This window comes from Crocodylus porosus, unplaced genomic scaffold, assembly GCF_001723895.1.
Source record: "Crocodylus porosus isolate Cpor-Errol unplaced genomic scaffold, CroPor_comp1, whole genome shotgun sequence".
NCBI lineage: Eukaryota > Metazoa > Chordata > Crocodylia > Crocodylidae > Crocodylus > Crocodylus porosus.
The window spans coordinates 1,264,495-1,288,002 of record NW_017728924.1 but is presented as its reverse complement, the minus strand read 5'-3'; the positions used below and the strand labels follow the sequence as shown (position 1 = coordinate 1,288,002).

Sequence of the window (23,508 nt, the reverse complement as noted above, 5' to 3'; positions counted from 1 at the left end):
TCTGGGAGGAGCCAGTGAGTGTGGGACTCTTCTTTTCTTTTTTAAAATTTTTTTTAAAAGAGCCAGGACACTGGGGCCAGGTGGGGCAGTCATTGACCGGCCTGGGAGGGCAAGTGGAGGATAGGGGTTTGTGGCAGAGCCCATCATACAGTGTGGGACAGCGGGGCGCAGCGGGGAATCTTCCTCCCACTGGGCAGCAGCCAATGTGTGCAGGGCTTTTAAAAAATTTTATTTTTTAAAGAGCCAGGACACTGGGGCTGGGTGGGGCAGCCATTGACAGGGCTGGGAGAGCGGGCAGGTACTCTGGGGGGCTGAGGGAGCAGGCAGGGGTCCTCTCCTCCCACCTCCAGCTGCGCTCCCCCCCACTTACTGGCATAGAGTCCGGGTCCAGCTCCCTGTGGTGGTGAGTGGGGACTGCCCGAATCTCAGAATCTCTCCGAATCTTTTCCAAATTGATTTGAAGAGCTTCAAATTGATCAAGACCTTTTTCCTGGTCTCCTGATTTGATTCAGATTTGGAAATTTGGCTGCTGACTCGGGCCAAATCTCCTTTGAATTGAATCAGCACCCAAACTGTCACACAGCTCTACTCTCTATATACTCTTTCTGTAATCAAGTGGCTACAGTGGGCAGGCCCCTAAGATGAGCAACAATTACTTTGTTTTTTTTCCCCAAATTATCCTTTAGTTTACAGTGGTCTGTGTCTTGTATAAAGATTTGTTTGAGCATTTTTCTCCGCCCCCATAATCACATTCCATAGTTGACGCTAACAAAGGCTGAGCTTCTGCTAACCTTTCCAGAATCCCACTCCTGGGTTTTTGTTTGAAGTTGTAAAAGTTCATATGTTGTCTCCAGTGCTTCTATCTCTGGTTTAGGGAATCCAGGAAGCACATTGTGTAGCTGGAAACCAAAGAGCTCTAGCCAACTTCCAATGTCTACAAAACAGAATTAAAACATTCATAGCAGCAATACACTTAACTCTTAAAAAGTCCTAATCAGCCAAACCTCAAAACATTAACAACTAACGTCCAATACGCATCTCACACACTTCTGTGCTTTTAACACTGGTTACCAAGTTTTACTGCGAACAAAACAAATGACATTTATTTCATTAAACACATATAGCTATATTGTACTTTCCTTCTGAACTGAACAAAAAGAAACTCAGATGTTGTTCCCTCAACTGCTCTATTTCCAGTATTTAGCCAAGAGAGGAGATGCAGGCACTTGCTTATGATACTGATGTTTCTGAACAGTTACAGAAAATATCCAGGGCTATTTAAGAAGGTAGGAGCTGAAAACGACTTTGATATGACCAATGGATTCTGAGGCCTTGGATCCATGTCAAGATTCGACCCAGAAGTACTTTGAGGGGGAAAAAATGACTTTTACCTGTTGTGTACTTAGCAACATCTTGGATTCTGCCAACTGGATAGTTATTTTCAAATGAGTAGAGATTAAATGGCTGTGGAATGGTATTCAGATGTTTCCATATATGATGGTTTGGTGTTGTCCAGCGCCCAGCAATGACATCGTAATCCCTTTGACCCAGATGCACTAATTTAGTAAGCGAATCATACAGTCCTCCATGAAAGCCAATTATAACTTGGAAATCCGGATTAGTGTCCTGATAGATCTCTCCATAAGGTGTGTATAGAATTTCTTTAATTACTTGACCCCGACTGCTAAAGACAGCTAGGGGGGTGCCAGTGTTGTCACAAGCAACATAATATTCTTCTCCACTGCTTAATTCCATAGCGATGAGATGACCTTGCAGATCATAATACAAGGATGTTATTTCTGAGCTAGTGTGATTGTACAAGTGAGTAACTCTTATTGGGTTGGAAAGATCGGCGTAAAAGAACTGTAGGTGTTGTCCTATACTTGATTTGCTTGCAACTCTTCTCCCAAGACCATCATAGCAGTATTGCACAGTCCAACCAGACATTTTATTGTAAGCTTTGCTCAGCAAACCATTGGAGTTATACTCAAAGATTTCATTGCCCCTTTGTCTAAGAAAACCATCTTCATCCACTTTGTATTGAATTTCTCCTAGTCTAGTAATGCGATCTCTAAGATCATATCTCAGGGGTGTGAGACGGGCACTGTTTCCATGACTAAGCAAGTTGATGTTTCCATTAAGGTCATAACTGTAACGCCACTGGGTTTTATCATTTACAGAGACAGTCTGAAGTTGGCCGTCAGCATCATATTCATAAAAGTACCTTGTTATGTTGGCATCTACTCCTACACGTATATCACATATCACCATCCGACCCATATTATCATACTGAATGGTCATCCAATAGGCTATAGACTTAAGAATTTCATATTGCACTTCAATCACCTGCCCGTTGGCACTAAAAATCTTGGTGTGTTTCATTACAGTGGTGGTTATAACTTGGTTCAAGTCATAATTAATTACACTGAATTTTCCAAACTGTTCAGTCCTTCCAGACACGTCAACATAGCGATACAGATCTATAGGAAGAGGTGTCTCATTTATCATGGCCTGCATGCTTGTAACCCGGAAATTATTGTAACTGTAGTCAAATCTGGCATTCACAAGACCTTCTTCGCTAAATCGGAAGATCTGACGCCCAATAAGGGGACCTATGCAGAGCAAATAAAGGGAAGAAACATAGAAAAGCAAGTACAAATAAATTAGGCCAATAGTACACACACACACACATATATAAATAATATAATGTATTAGGAAAGAGAGACTATTAATCTGAAAATACCCCTGAGTCTTATTACTATTTGACTATAAAAAGATGGTGCTATTAAATAAGAAAATGTTAGCGTATTCTCTCCCAAACTTATTTTAGTGTACACTCTTCTAATTCTTATATTTTATTAATATTTACTCTTATGATATTTCATATATAATTATGCTTTCCATATACTTACAATCTAATTCTCACTTGAATTTACAGTTTACATGGCTAACTCTTCACCAGCATAAATAATTCCTTTGAATTTATGTTATGATATTAATCTTTGCATACAAACAATAAAGCAACCTGAAGTAGTAGTTAGCAGATAGCTATATCTTGGAATAAAAACAATCAAATATTATGTGTGCCACAGTAAACAATAACAAGAATATTGCATATTTCAAACAGGACAGTTTTATATGCCCATGGACACGCATACAGTTTTTCTTTCTCTCTCACATGCACACGGATTGTTTGTCCAAAAAAACTAAGGCCTTGATTCCAATGATATGAATGATTTCAATATGCCAGGTAGATTGCGTTTGCAAGATAAGGGCCCAAAGTTTTAACAAAGCGGGCTGAATTACCCCTGACAATAGGTGTAGTTGTAACAAACCTGTCTGCCTGTATCTGATGGTGCAGATGAATCCATCATGCATTAAGTGTATGGTTTTTATAACCCCAGAAGATTCTTCATATGTAAAGGTGACTTGAGTAGTATCGTAGAGGATTTCTGACAGCCGGGACTGTTTTGTGTACTTGTAAAGGACTCGACGCCCTGTTCCAGGATATAGCATTTGCAACAGCCGTCCATCTCTGGTGAAATCTTGTATGAAGGCTGTGCTGCTGTCCGGGGGAGTGTAGATGTTGCGATAGTATCCCACTGAAAGCATGGTCTGCAAGCCGTGGCGCACCATACTTGGCATGGTAACTGAGAGCAGGTAATCTGACTGGTCGTACTCAAATATGTAGCGGCGTTGGCTGTGCAACAGGAGCATCACAGACTGGAATTGAAACAATGAAAAGGGCAATGCAAGTCACTGACCAAGTAGCTACTGGAAAATAAAAGAAACCCTGAAACAGAGTCCCATTTCTATTGCTTACTCTGCACCATAGCAAACACAATGGTCAGCTGCAGAATATGTGTGGCCCAAGTGGCCGCCCAGGTGGGAAAAAAAAGACTGAGGTGAGGCAGTGCGGGATCAGAGGATCCACAATTGACAGGACAGATGTAGCACTCAGCAGCACTGCAGCCATAATGTAACCTACCGGGATGTTTTGGAGCATTTAAGGCAGCTACCCAGGAGACAAATACAGGCAGTCCCAAACACAGGTAAAGTACCCATACCAGGTCAAATCTCCCTGAGGCCATATTCACTGTGGCTAATAATGTGGTTAGCTCTTGCTGGCACCACAAGTCTCCCTAGCATTGATGGGTACCAGCTGTGGACCAGTGCCCTCTATCAAAGGAGAATAAAGCTCGTTCCTCTGTGCAAGCATGTCTGCATGTGGCACCGTCATGAAAAATTCTCCACGTCATCTGTGAGCCCACATGATTTAAAGGGGTGTTGTATGTGTGCGTGAATAGTTTTATCTCTGGTGCTTGACTGACAAACTTGTCTAGCGGTACTTGGTATTTGCTAGTTTGCTGTGGTTGGGCAGTGAAATCGCTAGCTCTGGTTTCTGTTATCTGCCTAGACAGACTTCTGGAAGAAATACTTCCTTATGCAGATGGCAAACAGGGTTTCTGTGCACTTCCACGGCAGTAAAAACTTAATGCTCACAGAGTGCAGCGCGCAAGCCCTGTGGGGAGCAATTATTGCTGAAATGAATTTAATAAATGTTTAGAGTGCGTATTCATGGCCACTCCTAGTGGTATTCACCCAGTTCTATGAGACGACACGACTCCGCATGAATCTTGTGTGTCCTGGACAAGTTACTGGAACTTCAGCACAGAACTGATACCCCGGCGTGTTCATATTACGTGCCAGTGCTAGGAAGCACTTGAGTGGGTCGGAAGACGCACTGAGCTAACTGCTTGGTCTGTCTGAGGCCAAAGTGCTCAGCCTTCTGCAGGACGGAGCCTTAAGAGCAAGACTGCGCTTCCCTCTGATGAGATGCTTGCTAGATGCTAGAACAATGGAAACAAAAAGGCAGGCGAAGACCTTGCCTCCTAGCAAAAAGATTCCTGTTAGGGAGGAAGACACTAAAGACTCAGCCCTGCAATGTGCTGAAAAAGCTGGCCCGGATCCTACCGTTGGCACCGATAAAAACCCCAATGCCTATTCAAAGGAATGAAGGCAGACTAGCCAACCTTCCTAAATTTCTTTTTTCCTGTTCTCCTCACCCTCACATTTATTTCATGCTGCCTTTGGTGAAAGACATCTGTTACCTGTGCTCAGGCCAATGAACATCGGCATATGCTGTGCACAAGTTATCCAGTGACAGCCGGCGACAACAGACCTTTCCACCAAGCTTTTTCTGATCGCTTTATTGCCGGTTTGCCAAACATTTATAACACACACACTGTTTATTTTATTCTCACCTTCAGTCAGCAGTCCCCAATCTGCAGTAAACCACTGGCTGAACTCTCTCCCTGCACTTATGTGATGCCTCTTGCTCTATAATGCTCCCTGGTCTGTTTTTAAGCTGTCTGCCATTGACACAGTACGAGTAACAAGATCAGAAACATCTCTAATATAACTTTAATGCCCCTGTGGGCCATTTTCTCGGTACTTTGTGGCTCTTCCACTTTTGTCCAGGATAGTAAAAGGAGAGTACGAGGATCGGGAACTTAGTATCCAACCCAGGTATCGCCGTGTTCTATAAGCAGAATAAAAGGTAATTCTTGTCCCTTCTAACAATGTTAGATGAGGTTTTGAACCACTTGTTTAAACTGAATTCTAGCAATTTCAAAAGGATTTTACAGACCATCTCATCAAGCGTAAAAAAACCAGCCCTCATTTAATAAAAGCAGCCCGGGAATGGTAAACCTCAAAGAGACTGATGCCGACATGATGTTTTCAATGGCGATTGCTTGAATTTCTTTTGGGAATACAACAAACAGGTCCATTGCTCAATAGGGCCACTACATGTCACTTCTGTTCTGCACACACAGAGGCCCCCTCTACACGTTACATGTATCATGCAATTACTGGGTTAACTGGGAAGTTCATTTTGAGCAGTTATACGTGCAAATTAACTATTGCGCCTTAAAAAGGTCCAACCAGCTAATGACTTTATAGCCGGTTTCTATACAGCTGCAACTGCACGCGCTGCAGGGTCTGCCCCTGTAGCTGGAAGCTCAGCCGACAGGGCTTCTAGCGGCAGGGGCCAGGGCTGGGAGTCCCACAGCTGAGGGGGCGCTCAGCGCTGGCAGTGCCCCACGGCTGCTGGGCGCGTCCTGCAGCTCACATGACTCCCTCCTGCCAGTGCCTCGTAGCTGTGCCACCCAGGGTCCTGGCAGCCGTGGGGCGCTGCCACAGCCGCGAGTCCCATCAGCTACAGGACTTGCAGTTGCAGGAGCTTGTGAATGGCCGGGATGAAGATCCTGGGCTCCCCCCCTGTATTGGCAATTAGGCACGACAGGATCTGATGCTGGATCCCACAATTACATCTCCCGCCACGCACGTATGACAGGGGAGGAGGTGCAACTGTGTGGATCACGCAGCGGATCCTATCACACTTTCGCTTGAACGTCTAGAGGGCTCCACGGCCGTCCATCCTTTTTTGCCTAGCTGTAAATAGAGCAGGATTTCAGAAAGGAGCTTTAGGTATTCAGGTTTTTGGGTACAATTAATTATTCATTTTTTGTAAGGATCCATTTCATTATCAAAATAATCCAAATGAATTAGCTTATTAAAAATGATCTTTAAAGGGTTGTCATCACTGTGCCTTTTGAAAGTTAAACTACTGAGAGTGAATGCTAGCAAGAAGGATGATTTGACTATACTTAGCCCGTAAGGAATGCTAATAAATGAGACAAAAAAGTTAATACCTATAAATTGGAATTTTAACAAACCTAGTGAATGATGTAATCGATTTTTTGATAAAGTGAAATCGTTGGAGCTTTATGTGGATTCGTACAGTCACGGCTTTAAAAATTGTTCCATTACGAACCCAACAAAACAAACATTTATTTTCAGCAGGGCCACAATATGGTATCTTGCTGTATAAGATTTTATTGGACCTGATGTGAACTTGCTCCCAGCGCTGGACTACTCGGTGGGAAAAAAAGGTCAGTTTGGAGTGCAGAAAGGCTAGAAGGGCACGCTCATCGTGTGCGACTCTCACTAACTTCCACAGAAGAAATATCATAAACAAAATCCTGGGCTTATTTGAGCTGCTGGCTTTTTGGCTGTTTACCAGAATTTGGTACTGATGAATAATTTTCAACATATTAGCTTTCAGATGCATATCTAGACTCAAAAAACCACCAAAGACTCAGCAGAGATGAAGTAGCCTGGAAAAATACAAAGCACAGAAACCTTCTAAAATTATGCGTAGTTTGGTCAGGCTCAAAGCAAAAATATAAAGATATCTTCCTTGTCTACTCTTGATGTATTACCCAAATGCTCAAAACCTGTACTGAAAGTCTGTTTACTTGTGATTTCAGCTCAAGGTATAGGAAAGAGAACCCAACACATTTATCCAAACCAAACTTCTGAAACTTCTACAGTTTGTCAATCCTGTTAACAAATACAGATATCACATGGCATACGCGAAAGGAAGGAGTTACTTTTTATATGCTTTCGAAGCCGTATCAAGTTACTGTCTGGGCTAGATTAAAATGTTCTTTGGCTCAGATTTAAACATATTTGGAGCTTGTACAGTGGAAGATCTCTTAAAAATACACATCTAGAACTTTCAAACATTAAATAATTTCAAAAGCACCTAACAGTTTACTGTTTTTTCCCCCTTACTATCTGCTGTGCTTAATAGTTTGGAAAATGTATTATATATATATATATATATATATATATATATTTTGCATATGTGCATATACACATATTCAAAATATATATTCAAAATATTCAAGTGACACCTCCTGAAACTAAAAAGAAATATACGCATACATTCGTTTAGATATAAAATATAAGAATGTACGCATATATTTCTTTTTAGTTTCAGGAGACGTCACTTGAATATTTTTCTACAATATGTTCTTCAATATTTGACAACAAAGAAATGCTACTTGGATTTGGAAACAATGAGGTATATAAATGATGCCTGCCTTGGACTACACAACCCATGTCCCTTTAATTTGTGACTTACGCCTCTATAGAGAACAGCAGTTCACTACTCTTATAGCAATTAATCCTGAAGCTATTTCAAGGCTAGAGGAATAATTGTTTTCATCTGCTTTTTCAAAGAGTGTATTCAATGCTCCTGACAAGTGCTGGAGACCTATTTCCTGATTCACAAAATAGGTACATTAGAGCACGTCATACTAACAGCTTGCTCAGTTTATAAACATGACCCAGAAGAATCATCTCTATAGGTAAGGAGATTGTTCAGTTTTAATGGCCATTAAATGCTGGGCTTCCCTCTGCAGACTGATAACCTCTCCATCGATAGGGTATGGCAGACTCTACTTCTGCGTATCTGCCCCAGGCCAGGAGCTACCAACTTATTCTTCCACAGGCCGTTAAACAATCCTCAGATGCCTGTCATTGCCCTTGGTGGGTTTAAACTGGTAACTTAGAGGCATCGGTCTTTCAAACCCATTTTGAATGCAATCAACTCTCATCTGCTTTTATATTCAAATATCACTCCTAAATTTTTATTGTAGCCTAATGAAGCACATGAAGTGAGCTGAGACAAAAATATGGGTTGATTCCACATTCACTTATTCTAGCATAAATGTGTTACCGTTCAATTTTCCAGTTCACAAACTTATTTTGTCTGCATTAACTTTACATTTAGACAAGTTTCTCCTTTTTTTTAAAAAAAAAACAAAAAACGAAATGGGAATAAACTTGGAAAAAATGAAGTGAAAAGAGAACACTTCCTCAAATTTACTTTTACTACCACATTCTAAGTAGTGGAGACAGACAGTCCAAAGACATTTTGTCTAGTTATAAAATTATTCATATTTAAGTCTAAATTACTTTTGGTGGAGGCTTTACCAGGCCCATGAATTTATTTATAAATTAGTCTTTATATCAATATGAACTTTCTCCCTTTGATATAAAAATCTACTTTTAAATGGATTTACCTTTTCTAAATATGTGTAGCTCCATATTTTGCCATCTGCCCATGTCCTGGAAATGATCTTTCCACTTGGGTCATATTCCATTTTCTCAGTCCACGTTCCTCTCTGAATATAGGTCACTAATCCTGAATGTGAATAAGTGATGTTGACTTCATTGTACTTGCTGATGGGTGACCACAAAACTGGACGTCCTGTCTGGTCATACATAATCCGAAGAGTGAATTTTCGATGGTCATCATAGATCTTTCCTGTTCTGGTCACATGGTCAAAATCAATGGATAAGAGGTTTCTGTTGTGGGCCTAAAGATAAATATATAGGCAGGTAAGCAAAATGTGCCTTACATGGTTTTTAGCAACTGCAGCATTTCTATGACAACTACATGATCCAAATGTGCTATTGTGAATTTACTAGTTATTAAAAATATGAAAAATTTGAAGCTTTCAGAAGTTTCAGAAGAGCTGGAATGTGAAGCCACCTTAAATGAAAAAAAAACTGCTTTTTTTTTTTTTTTTTTTTTTAACTGTGATATACTTCATTTGAGATATTTACATTTCTTAATGAAGGGAATGTGAATCCATGGAGAAGGGTAGAAACTTTGTGGTTAAATTGGTCACACTGGTCTGAGCTCTACTTCTGGTCAGACTGTTTACACGTACCGCTGCTGATCCTCTGGCAAACTCCAGCAGTGGCTGTTGGTAATATCAGCTAGTCCCCACCAAGGCAGCTCCATCACCAGGAGTATTTTGCAGCATGCCCTGCCTTATCAGCTTTCTGCTACTTGCAAGAAAAGGCTGCAGGACACTTACAACTGAACAACTCTTGCAGCTAGTGATAGTGATGCTCCCCAAGGTGACATCAACTGCGGATACACTGAATAAAATGTCTACAAACTAAATAAAACTGGCCAGAAAAATCTCACTGAGGTTATTTGTGATTTCTTTCCATCAGCTTCTCCTTGAAGCAACTAAACTTCTTACATCCACCAGGTTTCCTATTTCAGCCTCCTTTGGTTAGTTTTATGGAAACCCTCCTACTTTCATGCTCCAGTTTTTCTATTAATCTCTACTCGTATCTTATCTCAAATCTTTCCATTTTATCTTTTATCTTTCTTTGTTGACTTCTTGAGTCTACATCAAGACATGTAGCTGAGTTGGTCTGTATACATTTTTGACCACAACTCTGCTTCTAACGCTCTTTTCTACTTTCCATTCACGTTCTACTCTGGCTGCTGATGTAAGGAAGACGTGAAAATAACAGAGAAAATGGATGAGTTATGTTAGCGGATTCACAGAAGACTATTCGCTGTTGCCCACGTACTTCTTCAGCTAGTATCCGGGAAGCAGACCATACAAAAATGGCTATCAGCCAATGGTAATCAACTTCAAATTGCCTAACAGTCCTTATTGGAGAAAGGGGCTGGACTGTGATTTGAATATTCGGTTCATCACTATAGCTTCTGATAGTGAACAAGGGCAACAACTAGGGCCAGGCATATTTAATCCTGCAGTTTCTGGTCTCTTCTTAAGAAGAGACTAATCATGCTATGTTGTGTCAAAAAGCGTGGATAAACAAGCCACTTTAGGATGAGCGGTTTGATCTTCAATTTGAGGTCACGGTGAAAGTCTGAAACCAGAACTCCAGGGGCTAAATACAGTTAACGCTCTGCATCATTATTAACACTATGTTCACTGCAAATAAGCGCCACAGAATTAGAAACTATAATTTATGGACTCCTAAGATGGATTGTTTACTGACTTGGGTCTTCAGACCAACAATGCTCAGCGGTGGTATTAATTTATTCTAATTAAATGGTGAGGTAATGCCTCGCAGCAGGGACTATACCATCTTGTGTGTTTGTACAGTGCACAGAACACTTGAGCTCTGGTCCTGATAGGGGCCTGTATGCCTGACTTTAGGCATACTGATGATAACAACCCAAGCTGTGATCATATGGTGTTAGTGATTAAAATGAACTTTTCCCCCTGTCTATAGATACAAATGGTTTGGAAACCTAAAAGAAGCAGGTGTTCTTTCTTCAACTATCTTTCCTACAGTTTTATATACACACATATCTAACTTTAATACCGCTTATTTACAATAGCTGTAAAACACCTCCATGGTCCCATAGACTGCTGTAACTATTACAATTTATGTTCTAATGATAGTTAAGGATCCTAAGTAAAAAGTGATTTTCAGTGTGGCTACATTTCTTGGTATATTTGTGTGATGGATTAAGTTTATCTTTAAAAGCACATTTCTTGCACGCTTACTAGATGCAGTGAAAGCAGCATTGGTGAGAAAACACACTGAAAATTAAGCAAGGGATAATTTCTGGCTAATGCCATGTTACTTTTTGTATATATGTTTAATGTTATTTATTGTCTTTATATCATAGAACAACATCACAGTCCTGGATCCAAACAGCTTGTAAGCTAAATGCAGATATGACATAATGACACAGTCAAAAACAGAGAAGGATGGGGTAAGCACTGAGGCTGAAAGTTAAAAGATCAGATGGTTATTAAGTGAGATATGTGCACATCTTGTTGGTTCTGTTGCATTTGAGGTTTTATTGCTGGTTTTGTTAATTTTGTAACTCATTAGCAGATGCAATAAAGTGGAATGGGGTTCTGATGAGCAATGACTAAGTTATGAACCATCATTTCTAAGCTGATGCTGAAATGCTGATGTCAAATCCCAGTGGTTTATTAAAGCTGATTTCTGAAAGCTATGTATAGCTGAGTAGAGTCAATGTGAAGAAGTGGAATTGGGATAGTCTAAGATCTAGTGCAAGACATATATACTTGCAAACTTTGCTGACGTAACTTTCCAAAAAGAAATAAGGAGAGACTGGATAGTTTTACTTTAGCAGCTAAAACTCAGAAGGTAGGCCAAGACTTAAGTCTCTTGTTTTAACTAGAGTCCAGAGTGAGGGGGAGTTTGTTTGCAAACTCTCTCTCATATTGCTTTATTGTAAGCTTGCTGAGAGGAAAGAGGTTGCAGGAAAAAGGGAACCTTTCAGATCAAGAAACAGCAAAGAGGCCAGCTACAGAGGAGTCTGCTAGGGAAGGTCTCCTTGGAAAGAGGCACAAAGTGAGAGGTAGCAGATTAAAAGACCCAGAGACATGGCTGGAGGACATCGCAATACCAGAGCCACTGCCACATCCAGTTCTTCCTCTGCTTTTATCTGTGAGGTGTCTGTCCAGGCAGGGCCACACACGGCTGAGGTCCTGGATTGGGGCTGTGCAAACTGCAGCCTGCAGATTCCTTCCGCTGTCAGCCAGGTGGGGTGTTCCTGCAACGTGAGCAGTGCTTTCTAGTGGTATCCCTCAGGGAGAAGACAAGAGAGCTACAAGAGGAGGTAGCAAGGCTCTGAAGCATCCTCTGCTATCAATTCCATGCCAGAGGAAACCTCTAGGACTGTGAAGGAAGGACTGCCAGAGGTGAAGCTAAAGGAGGAAGAGGGCATGGACTCCCAGGAAGGTGGAAGCTGGAAGCCTGTATCTTTTGGCAGCAAGAAGGAGCCATTATCCCCACATGCAGCAGTTTGCCTGGAGAACAAATATGGAGTGCTAGCAATACAGGAGGAGGAGACCATGGCATCGGTGGAAGAGGCCAGGCCACGAATCCCCGAGGTGGAGAGGATCAAGACTACTGCTACAAAAAGGATGCGACGGGTGGTGGTGGTGGTTGGAGACTCCCTTCTGCGAGGGATGGAGGGATCAATCTGCTGGCCTGACCTGTTGTCCCAGGAGGTCTGCTGCTTGCCTGCAGCCCAGACCCGAGATGTCACAGAAGGATTACCGAGACTCGTCTGGCCTTCTGACTACTATCCCATGCTGCTCATGTTGGCAGTGATATGGCCAGGGGTGACCCTGAGCAAACCAAGAGTGACTACGGGGCTCTGGGCACAAGGGTGAAGAGGACAGGGGCACAGGTCATGTTCTCCTCAATCTTTCCGGTCAATGGGAAGAGCCCTGGCAGGACCAGATGCATCCTCCAACCAATCAATGCATGGCTGCATAGGTGGTGTTGCCAGCTGGAATTTGGCTTCTTTGACCATGGGATGTTGTTTCAAGAAGGCAGCTTGCTAGGAAGAGATGGGAGCCACCAGACAAAGAGAGGGAAGAGCATCTTTGCAGACAGGCTTGCTAACTTAATGAGGAGGGTTTTAAACTAGGTTTGCTGGGGGAGGGTGAACAAAGCCCTAAGGTAAATCAGGAAGAGGGGGACACAGAGGAAGCAGAACCAGAAAACAACATGGGAGGCCTCCTCATTCTTCCTGAGAAAGTAGGATAATTGGCTAATCACCTCGAATGCCTGTACACAAATGCACAGAGCTTGGGAAACAAGCAGGAAGAATTGGAAGTCCTTGTACAGTCAAGTCACTATGGCATGATCCGAATAACAGAGACTTGGTGGGAGCTCACATGACTGTAGCACTGTCATGGATGCGTACAAACTGTTCAGGAAGTACAGATAGAGGAAAAGAGGAGGAGGAGTTGCTCTTTATGTAAAAGCTGTATGATTGCTCAGTGCTCCATTATGAAACTGGAAATAGACCTGTTGAAAGTATGTGGAGTAAGGTTAGAAGGGAGAGCAACGGGGGTGATATCTTGGTGGGAATCTGCTATAGACCACCAGACCAGGAGGCTGGGGTAGATGGGGCAACTAGTGGAAGTTTCCAGATCACCGGCCCTGGTTCTCACAGGGGACTTCAGTCACCCTGACATCTGCTGAGAGGGCCATAGAGCAGTGCACAGGCAATCCAGGAAGTTTTTGGAGAGTGAAGACAACTTCCTGGTGCAAGTGTTGGAAAGACCGACTAGGAGCAATGCTCTTCTTGACCTACTGCTCCCAAAATAGGGAAGAACTAGTGAGGGATGTAGAAGTACATGGGCAGTTGGGCAGCAGGGACCTCAAGATGATTGAGTTCAGGATCCTGACAAATGGAAGAAAGGAGAGCAGCAGAGTATGGACCCTGGACTTCAGAAAAACAGATTTTGACTCCCTCAGGGAACTGATCGTCAGGAACCCCGGGAGGACAGTCTGAAGTGGAAAAGTGTCCAGGAGAGCTGGCTGCATCGTAAAGAAATCTTACTGAGGGCACAGGAACCAACCATCCCAATGTGCAAGAAGAATAGCAAATGTGGCAAGCGATCAGCTTGGCTTAGCAGAAAACACTTCAGTGAGCTTAAACACCAAAAGAAAGCTTACAAGAAGTGGAAATTTGGACAAACAACTAGGGAGCAATATAAGACTATTGCTCAGGCATGCAGAGATGAAGTCAGGAAGGCCAAAGCACAACTGGAGTTGCAGCTAGCAAGGGACATGAAGGGTAACAAGAAGGGTTATGTCAGGAACAGGGGAAAGTGTGGGTCCCTTACTGAATGGGGGAGGCAACCTAGTGACAGATGATGAGGAAAAGGCTGAAGAACTCAATGCCTTTTTTACCTCTGTCTTCACAGGCATTGGCAACAAGTAGGGAGTGTACATGGGTGCACGTGAACCCCCTGAGATTGGCCAGGCACTCCCTGGAAACCCAGCCGTGAAACTGGAAGTGCCAGCAGAAGTGCACCTCCGGTTTCATTGCTGGCTCAACAATTGGCCCCTGGGGGACACCCCCATCGGCGATCTACTGCCCCCCCCCCCCCGACTCGGGAGGCACCAGTCGCCCATGTTCATAGGCAAGGGCAACACCCAGGCACTGGGAGCACAATTTGGGGAGAAGGTGAGCAGCCCTCAGTGGTGAAAGAATAGGTTAAGGACTATTTAGAAAAGCTGGATGTGTATGAGTCCACGGGGCTGCGTGCAATGCATCCAAGGGTGCCGAGGAAGTTGGCTGATGTGACTGCAGAGCCGTGGCCATTATCTCTGAAAACTCATGGTGACTGGGGGAGGTCCCAGATGATTGGAAAAGGGCAAATATAATGCCCATCTTTAAGAAGGGAAGGAGGATCCAGGGAACTACAGATCAGTCAGCCTCACCTCAATCTTTGGAAAAATCATGGAGCAAGTCCTCAAAGAATCCATTTCTAGACACTTGGAGAAGAAGGTGATTAGAAACAGCTAGCATGGATTCACCAAGGGCAAGTCATGCCTGACCAATGCAACTGCCTTCTGTGACGAAATGACTGATTCTGTGGATGCAGGCAAAGCAGTGGACATAACATACCTTGACTTTAGAAGGCTTTGATACTGTCTCCCACAGTATTGTTGCAAGAAAGCTGAGGAAGTATGGGTTGAATGAATGGACTGTAAGGTGGACAGAAAGCTGACTGGATTATTGGTCTCAATGGGTAGTAATCAATGGCTCAGTATCTAGCTGGCAGCTGGAATCAAGTGGAGTGCCTCAGGGGTTGGTCCTAGGGCCAATTTTGTTCAATATCTTCATTAATGATCTGGAAGATGGGATGGATTTCACCCTCAGCGTAGTAGATACACTGGAGGGTAGAGCTAGGATTCAGAGTGACCTAGACAAATTGGAGGATTGGGCCAAAAGAAAGCTCATGAGGTTCAACAAGGACAAGTGAAAAGTCCTGCACTTAGGATGGCAGTATCCCATGCACTGCTACAGCCTGGGGGCTGGCAGGCTAAGCAGTAGCTCTGCAGAAAAGGACTTGTGGGTTACAGTGGACAATAAGATGATATGAGTCAGCCATGTGCCCTGATTGCCAAGAAGGCTAATGGCATCCTGGGCTGCATTAGTAGAAGCACTGCAGCAGATTGAGGGAAGTAATTATTCCCGACTATTCTGCACTGGTGAGGTCACATCTGGAGTAATGTGTCCAATTTTGGGTCTCCCATGATAGAAAGGATGCGGAGAAGTTGGAGCGTTCGGGGGGGGGTGGCAATGAAAATGGTTCAGGGACTGAGGCACATGACTTAGGGAACTGGGTTTATTTAGTTTGGACAAGAGAAGACTGAGGAGGGATTTGATAGCAGCCTTTAACTACTTGAAGGGTGGCTTCAAAGAGGATGGAGCTGGACTGTTCTCAGTGGTGGCAGATGACAGAACAAGGAGCAATGGGCTCAAGTTGCAGCGAGGGAAGTTTAGGTTGCATATTAAGAAAAACTTTCTCACTAGGAGGGTGGTGAAGCATTGGAACAAGTTACCTAGAGAGGTGGTAGAATCTCCATCTTTGGAGGTTTTTAAGGCCCAGCTTGACAGAGCTTTGGCTGGGGTGATCTAGTTGGGGATAGTCCTGCTTTGAGCGGGGGGTTGGACTAGATGACCCCGTGAGGTCCCTTCCAACCCTAACCTTTTATGAATACTAAAGAACTATACAACCAGAGCCTCACTTGGTGTAAACTGGTGTAACTCAGTTGTATATAGCTCTACGCTGAAGTCAATAGTTCAGAAACAGGTATGTTTCTTAACAAAGTCACTCACTATTGGTATCGTTCTGGTACCCAGTAACTTTACAGCTATGAAGATCTTTAGCTGATGCAAACTATATAGCTTCACTGACTTCAATTCTCAGACCTAATGCTGCCTAAGAATGGGCAAAGTAATCTGCAGGTGTCTGTACATTACTGCTGTATTTTAACTTTAACTAAGGTAAACCAATTTGATCCTATAGTTGTGAAGTTCCTGGTTACAAGACTAATAAATTATAGAAAAATGGGTTATAAAATAGTTTGGTAAACATGTCTGGCAAAGCCCATATCCTTCAGACTTCTGAGCTGAGTTTTAGTCAGCAAGTTGTTTGTGCGACTTTTTCTTAAGGTGCAAATAAGTGAGATCGGCCAAGCATCCAATCTCCAATTCTGTAAACATTCACTTGTAAAAACTGGACTTCATCCAGTTCTGGGCTCCCTCTCAAAAAAGAAAGCACTGAATTCTAATTGATATATTACTATGCATCATGCTCAATGGTTTTAACGGCCGCCTTCACTTCATTTTTAGAAGTCAATTAAAATAGAAGTGCGATTGATAAAAAAGAAGTCTCGCTAGATTAAGATGGATGGTAATATGCCTGGGTTTATGTGGATTATTAATGTAAAGACATACAATTACCTACAGAGTGTTTTACGTACTTTTAAGAATCAGCAGGTCACTTAGATGGAAGTTAGGAGTAACTGCAGAGTTGCCCACCTGAATAGCCTCGTGGCCCTGGCTCCAGAATTTCTAGTTAGTTATGTTTCAGATCCTCCTCTCTGCTCCATTTTTGGGACACAGCAACCTTAATATACATCTAAAATATATTCGTATCACATCTAAAATATAACTGTTATAGCTTATTTCAAGGCCTGTCACTAATGGCTCAGCTGTCTCTTGTCTGGGGGCAGCTTTAACAGACCTGGTGCTGGCTGTTAATAGGGGCTAGGAATTGAGAACAACAGGAAATACAAGCGAGGAAAGAGCCTACTGTTTTCAAAACTCTGCCACTCTTTCCCCCTCCCCCCGGTTGCCTGCATTGTAATTTATACCCTAGATCCCTTACACTCATTTGCATTATTTGCTTCAATGTCCTGGATTACTTGGCCAATTTAAGCATGCCACAACTCATCTTCGAGAGACATCATTCGACCTCATTTCTCCCCTTTATTCTTAAAACTCAGATTTGTGCTGACTAGTTTTTTTCTAATTGAGGACTCCTGCAACTCTGTTCATCTCTGTTGAGAACCAGCCCAAGCCCCAGAGCCTTCTCATGCGTATATTCTCAAAGTTCAGCACCAGACTTTCTGCCCTACATTACAGGCTTTCCAAGGCACTCTTCCTCTGTTGTATGGCTCGGGCTAGCACCCAGTGCCATTGCAAAGATGCTGAGGGTAGCACTGGGGTGTATGCTCTGAATAGGTACTCTGCTTAACTGCTGGGCTTAGGTGCACGTGGAATGGGAGCGAATGGATACATGAGATTCTCAGCAGCAGTCCCAGGGGATGAGGTGTAGACATGCCCTAAGCGTTTCACTGCATCTTGTGCTTTATTTTATATGCAATTTCTTTATGAGGCAATTTGTGTCTGAAGGATGAAGGGCATCCACACACTGTTTCAGAACATCAGTAACTATATACAGAAAAACACCCTGTGACCAAGGGCACGGGCACATCCATGTGGCACACCACCCCATGCCCATCCCCCTTTAGCAAGGCATGGCTGAAGTCCCTTGCCACTGGGGAGCTGGGCAGGGAGCCGGTGCAAAAAAAGGGGGGTGGAATCTGCTCCCTTGCTGACACCGCTGCTGCTGTCCCCTGCTGCCTCAGAGCCACTCCTGCCCTGCGTCAGCAAGGGGCCATGGGAAGCAGCTGCATGGGGGAGCTGGGCTCAGCTGGGGAAAGTGGCAGTGACACACACATTCTTTGCAGCCCCTGTTCTCTGCCTTCCCTCTGCCCCCTCTCTGATGTCTCCCACTGGCCAGGAGCAGGCGCTGATAGAAAGAGCCTGTGTGCCACCATCGCTGTCCCCTGCCAACTATAAGGTGTGCCAAGAGCAGATCTGGCGTTTCCCCTGAGCCCAGATCTGTTAGGGACAGTGGTGGCAGCAGAGGCGATGCCACACCTGCCTCCTCCCCACCAGACCCACCCCTGATCATAGGTTCATGATTCACTAGCAGATATCTAGGACAGATGCGAATGTGCACATTCTGTATTCAAATTAAAGAAACAACCCAGAGATTAAACTGAATAAACTAAGCTAAGAAACTTTGCTGGGTAAGAATGATGTAGGACTGACAACCAAGAGGCACCACTGAAATATATGATCAATAACCACCCATGCACTTTCCCGGTTTAATTTTACATTATGACATAATCTCAGACAATATGCATCCCTGAGGGCTTTTACTGCTGGCACATTATTTTTAAGGTTAAATATTCCTACTGCTGAGATGTGCTTCAAGGAGTATTTATGTGGAAAATGCAATGGATTCCTTAAAGTGCTGTTTACAAGTTAACAGTTGCTTTGAGCTTTAGCTTTACTGTTAATTAAATGCGGTATGTTGACCATCTGTCATTGTAATCTGTGAATTCTCAGGAAGGTAAATACAAATCACGGCTAAAATGTTAAACTGCTCTTTTGTTAGGACCAGACTGTGACCTGGCTAGTGTGCTCATGTAGGGGAGTGAGGGGGTGCACAGTGCATTGTGGGTAGCAGAAGGCAGGGGGGTAACATGCATAGCTCATGTAGGGACAGGAGAGGGGTGGTGTCTTGGCTTTGACTTACTTTTCCTTCTCCAAATGTACCAGCCAGAGCTGTTGAGCTGTGCGCTGGGGAAGTAACCTGTACCATGACAGGACTAGGAAGGATTAGTTCTCAGACAATAAGTGAAGTCAGAACTCAGTGGGCACATTTGTAACGGTGCTTGCTAGAGTCATTGCTCATAAGTATGCCCCGCCAATCCTCTCTGGCTCTGCACATGCCAAACCTGGAAATGCTGCGGCAAAGCTGCCCTGGAGTTTCTTCCAACTATTCTCTCTGGCATTTTTAAAAGCAGCAGCATAAGTGAGTGGCTCCCATGTGTCACCATCTCACTTCTGGCTGTGGCATGTGCGGAGTGGGAGGGGTATGCCTGAGAGCCGCATTCCCCAGACTGCTGCAGGAACAGGACCGCCGTACCCGGAGTCGTAAGCTGGTTCCAGGTTGGCTTCTGCAGCACAGCAACTCTGTATTGCTCCTTGCTCAGAACGTCTTCCAAAGCCACGATTAAATCCATAGTTAAAAAAAAAAGTATGAAGAAAAGGGCTTAAAGGTCAAGTTTCGCTACGAAGATCAAACGACAAAAGATCAGAATCCATGAGAAGTTTGGAGTTGAAATCTCCGGCCCGGGCCCAGCCCCAAACAAATCTTCCACTGTGGATTTTACAAAGCTGAGAAATTTAACACTATTTTAGTTCCCTTGCCTTAAAACTATGCTGCACTTTAGACAAGTAAAAAGTCTTACCCGTAGCCTCCTCTCAAATGTGGAGATGTTGCCTTTGGTTTGCTCCTTCCTTTGCCTCCATTCAATCAGGTTTGAGTTATGCTCTCCAGGTAGTGAAATATTGCACTTTCCTAAAGTGGGGTTGACAACTCCTGCCAGAATGTGGGGCTCTGTGTTCAGAGTGATTTCCATTCCGCTGGCAAAGGTGACCCTCAGTGAACCATCCGGGCTGACCCGATAGATGCTCTGTGTGTTTTCTGTCAAAAAAACCAAAACAAAACAAAAAAAAATCCACCCAAGAAAATGGGGGAAGTTGCACTTTTCAGCTTGATGAAACAAATGCGAGCTGTGAAAGGGTCATGTTTTCCTAGAGTGTACAGCCAGTTTAATATCTACCAACTTCTCTATACTTGTGCGACCTGGAACCTACAGGCTTGCAGACATATAAACAGATATTCATTATACTCGGCTTCTTTAGCGGAGGCTTCCTTCAACCTCAGCAAAGGTCTTTCAGAATGCAAGTCTTTAATAGTCTGAAGGTTTTAGTCTATTGGGATGAACATGCTATTAATATAAAACCCCTTCAACATGCTTAAAATAATTGTACTGAGAATTGAAGTCACATAGGACAGCTGTTTTTTCCAATGTCTAGGGTACAATCCTCTCCCCATGCTGCCCTCTGAAAAGCAGTGGGAGCAGGTCCTCTGGGAATCTGTCTTTTCCAGGGATCCTCCCTCACCAGACTTGTGGTAACAGATGTGCCACAGCTGTGGCTGGGGGGCAGGCAGTGTGTTTCAAGGGTGAGGACACAACATGCAGTGCTGCAGCCCACAGGGTGATCTATGGGGATTGTCATGACTTGGAGGAGGCTCCACTGCTGTCTGCAGAGAAGCTGTAGCAAGGTATACCTAAGCTGATACGAAGCAGGGCAAATTAACTTGTCTGGAGCTGTACACTAAACTGCTTCCAGAGCATGAGTAAGCTTGATTAAATTTAATCGGGGTATCTTTACACTGCATTGCATTCTGCAATGGGGCTATATGAGGGGGAAGGTGGGGGGCAAGGCTGGGAGTGGCCATGATTGGAAGGACACAAAGGATCAAGGCCTTTTAGCCCCATGCCCACCTGCAGGACTGGGCTGCACCTCTGAGACAAAGCACAGAACCTCACCCCTCACATGCAGCTGTATACAGGAGCCTGCCAACTAAGAGCTTTAAAAAAGGAACATAATGGCTTGTTCATCAAAAAGCAGCCGCTCCAGCTCTCGAAGAGTGAATTTGTGGAAGTGAATTTATTGTGGCGATATGGGAGGATACTACAAGTGAGAAAAAGGTGACTTTTTCAATTCAAAATATGTTGGGTTCTTTAAATATGTAAGAGCTGTTTAGGTTATAGCCTATAAGAGTGCCACAAAGATGAAACAAGCAAATTGCATGAAAAATTTGTTACACGCACACACACACACACACGTACATATGCGTGTGTGTGTGTGCGCGTGTGTGCATGTATCAAATTTGTTCTAGATTATTTATATGCTGCCTGGAGCATGATAGGTGAAAGAGAATTAGGCACAGTCTCTTCCATGATCAGCGTACAGTTGAAGGACAAAGATTTATAAACATAGTTAAAACGGTGAGGGCAGAGATCATGCAGACAGAGGATAATAACAACACCAAAGTAAAACAGAAAAACAACAAAACAAACTTTTCCACATATGCAAAGGCTCCTCTCTCCAGGGTCCAATGACTTCACAAGCCGGGCTGAGGTAACATCAGCCTTGTGAAGTAAGTGGATTGTCCCATTTTATAGGTTAAGAAACTGAGGTATGGAAAAGGTAGCTGATTTGTTCAAGGTCAAAGTCTGTCTAAACAGGGCTGGAAGCAGAAGAGCGCTTCAGCACCCTTTTCCTGGTGTCTTCACATCCTACCTCCCCCCAAAGTCTCCTGTACCCCAAAAATAAAGAAAAAAGAGAAAAGATTAAATTCAAATCAGTGAATTAAATTATTGTGGAGGAACATTTGTTAATGGATTGGAGAAGCAGGCATATTTCAGCAAAGCAGCGATTCCCAATTCATAGGCATGATATAATTATAGTTTCCAGGGAAACACTATAGTACCTATGGGGGCGCTAACGATACATTTGAAATATATAACACAGCGCAGGTGCTCATCAACTGCTGTGGGTCATGTTTTGTTGTCGTTCTTCTAAATAAGTACTGCCTTTAGAAACGGGTGCTGCCAGGACTGAATTCACCCTGTCAGCCGCATAAGGCAATTCAGTGCTAAAACGTCAATAGAACAAGTTGTTTTTCTAGGTGGTATTTCTCAGAACGTCCAAATGAAATGCAGCATCAACAATCCTAATTACAGTACTTTGGTCCCAAGGTGATAAGTGATACATTAAGTCTTGGGGTAGCAGAGCCCTCAAAACCCAGAATCTATCCATATGACCTTGAACATGCTCTTAATTGGAAGAGTACTCATCAACAGTCTATTTCTGATAGCTATTTTGGTAATATTATAAAGCAAGAAGTAGCAACTTGTATTGAAATAGAAGAGGGGGCCCAACTGTACATATTTTGGTGACATTTTTTTTGGCTCAAAATGCAACAAGGCTCTATGACTTGATTATTTAATCATTTTGGGGACAGAGATGTGCTTCCATTACCTTGTTTTAAAGTGTATATGGTAGAAGTAGCGGAGAAATTTGTAGCCGTGATCACATTTTCCCTGTTCGAAGTGTCGAGCTCAACTCTGGTCAGTTTTTCGACATCGCTGTGGAAACTGCTGACCTCGCCAGTTGGAAAGGTTGCATTGGTCAAGTGACCTTCAGGGTCATATCTGAGAAAACATGATTGTAACAGTAAAGACCTGTAAAGGAGGGCAATAGGTTTCCTCATGCTCCTGAAAGCAAATATAGGAAAAGTTAAAAAGACACTGGGTGGATTTACACATGAGCTGAAGTAATAAACTCCGGCATATATTGCACTGGAGTTTATTGCTCCTGGGTGCCGTGTTTACACAAGCATGTTGAGCTGGGTTGGAGCGGCCTGGCTGGCAGGGGGTCATCCAATCTGGCTCAGTGTGCTGCAGAGGGGCTGGCTGGAGCATAAGGGTGTGCTTCAGCGTGGGGCTAGCCAGCAGGCAGCCATGCACTGAAGCACCCTCATGCCCCAGCCCACCCCATCCACATCTACACGTGCATTGCTGTGCAGTAAATAAAGCTACCACAAGGTAGTACTTGTATTTACAAGTACTAACCTATGGCAGAACTTATTAGTTTACTGCAACATAATAGGGCCACACATGTAGACACAGAAACTTTACCGCAGACCTAATTAGGTAGCTCTGCGGTAAACATCTTGTGTAGAGGCGCTCACTGGGGAGTAACTATAAAGGTACGGAATACTGCATTTAATTAAATAAAATGTTGTATTCCTTAAATTCTTTATCTTTGCCTGAGGATGTATTTTTTTTTAGTAGTTCTGGGTAAAATACCTTTGGCAAGCTGTCACGTTAGTGTCATGACTCATTAGTACAAGTTGGAATACGCAGAGAATAGCTGGTGTTTAAATCTACTCTGATACGATACTTGGAGTTGCCACTAGAGGTCATGCTGCACCCAGATAACTGCACAGCAGCACAGAAAAGGCATTTTCTTACATTTGAATAAAAATAAATCCTCACAGAGACCGTGAATTTCAGATG

The 23,508-nt window shown here is 43.4% G+C and overlaps 1 protein-coding gene across 2 annotated transcripts in view; it reads right to left on the bottom strand.

Annotated features, from left to right (window-relative positions):
* TENM1 (teneurin transmembrane protein 1) overlaps positions 1–23,508 on the bottom strand; it is a 503,051-nt gene that overhangs the window by 6,036 nt on the left and 473,507 nt on the right. For both annotated transcript variants that reach the window (XM_019540172.1, XM_019540173.1), the window contains 6 exons: positions 22,469–22,641; positions 19,822–20,057; positions 8,937–9,233; positions 3,336–3,723; positions 1,392–2,612; positions 792–934 (listed from right to left, as the gene is read on the bottom strand). In XM_019540172.1, coding sequence (XP_019395717.1) covers positions 792–934; positions 1,392–2,612; positions 3,336–3,723; positions 8,937–9,233; positions 19,822–20,057; positions 22,469–22,641 — 2,458 coding nt within the window. The remainder of the gene's footprint in view (positions 1–791; positions 935–1,391; positions 2,613–3,335; positions 3,724–8,936; positions 9,234–19,821; positions 20,058–22,468; positions 22,642–23,508) is intronic.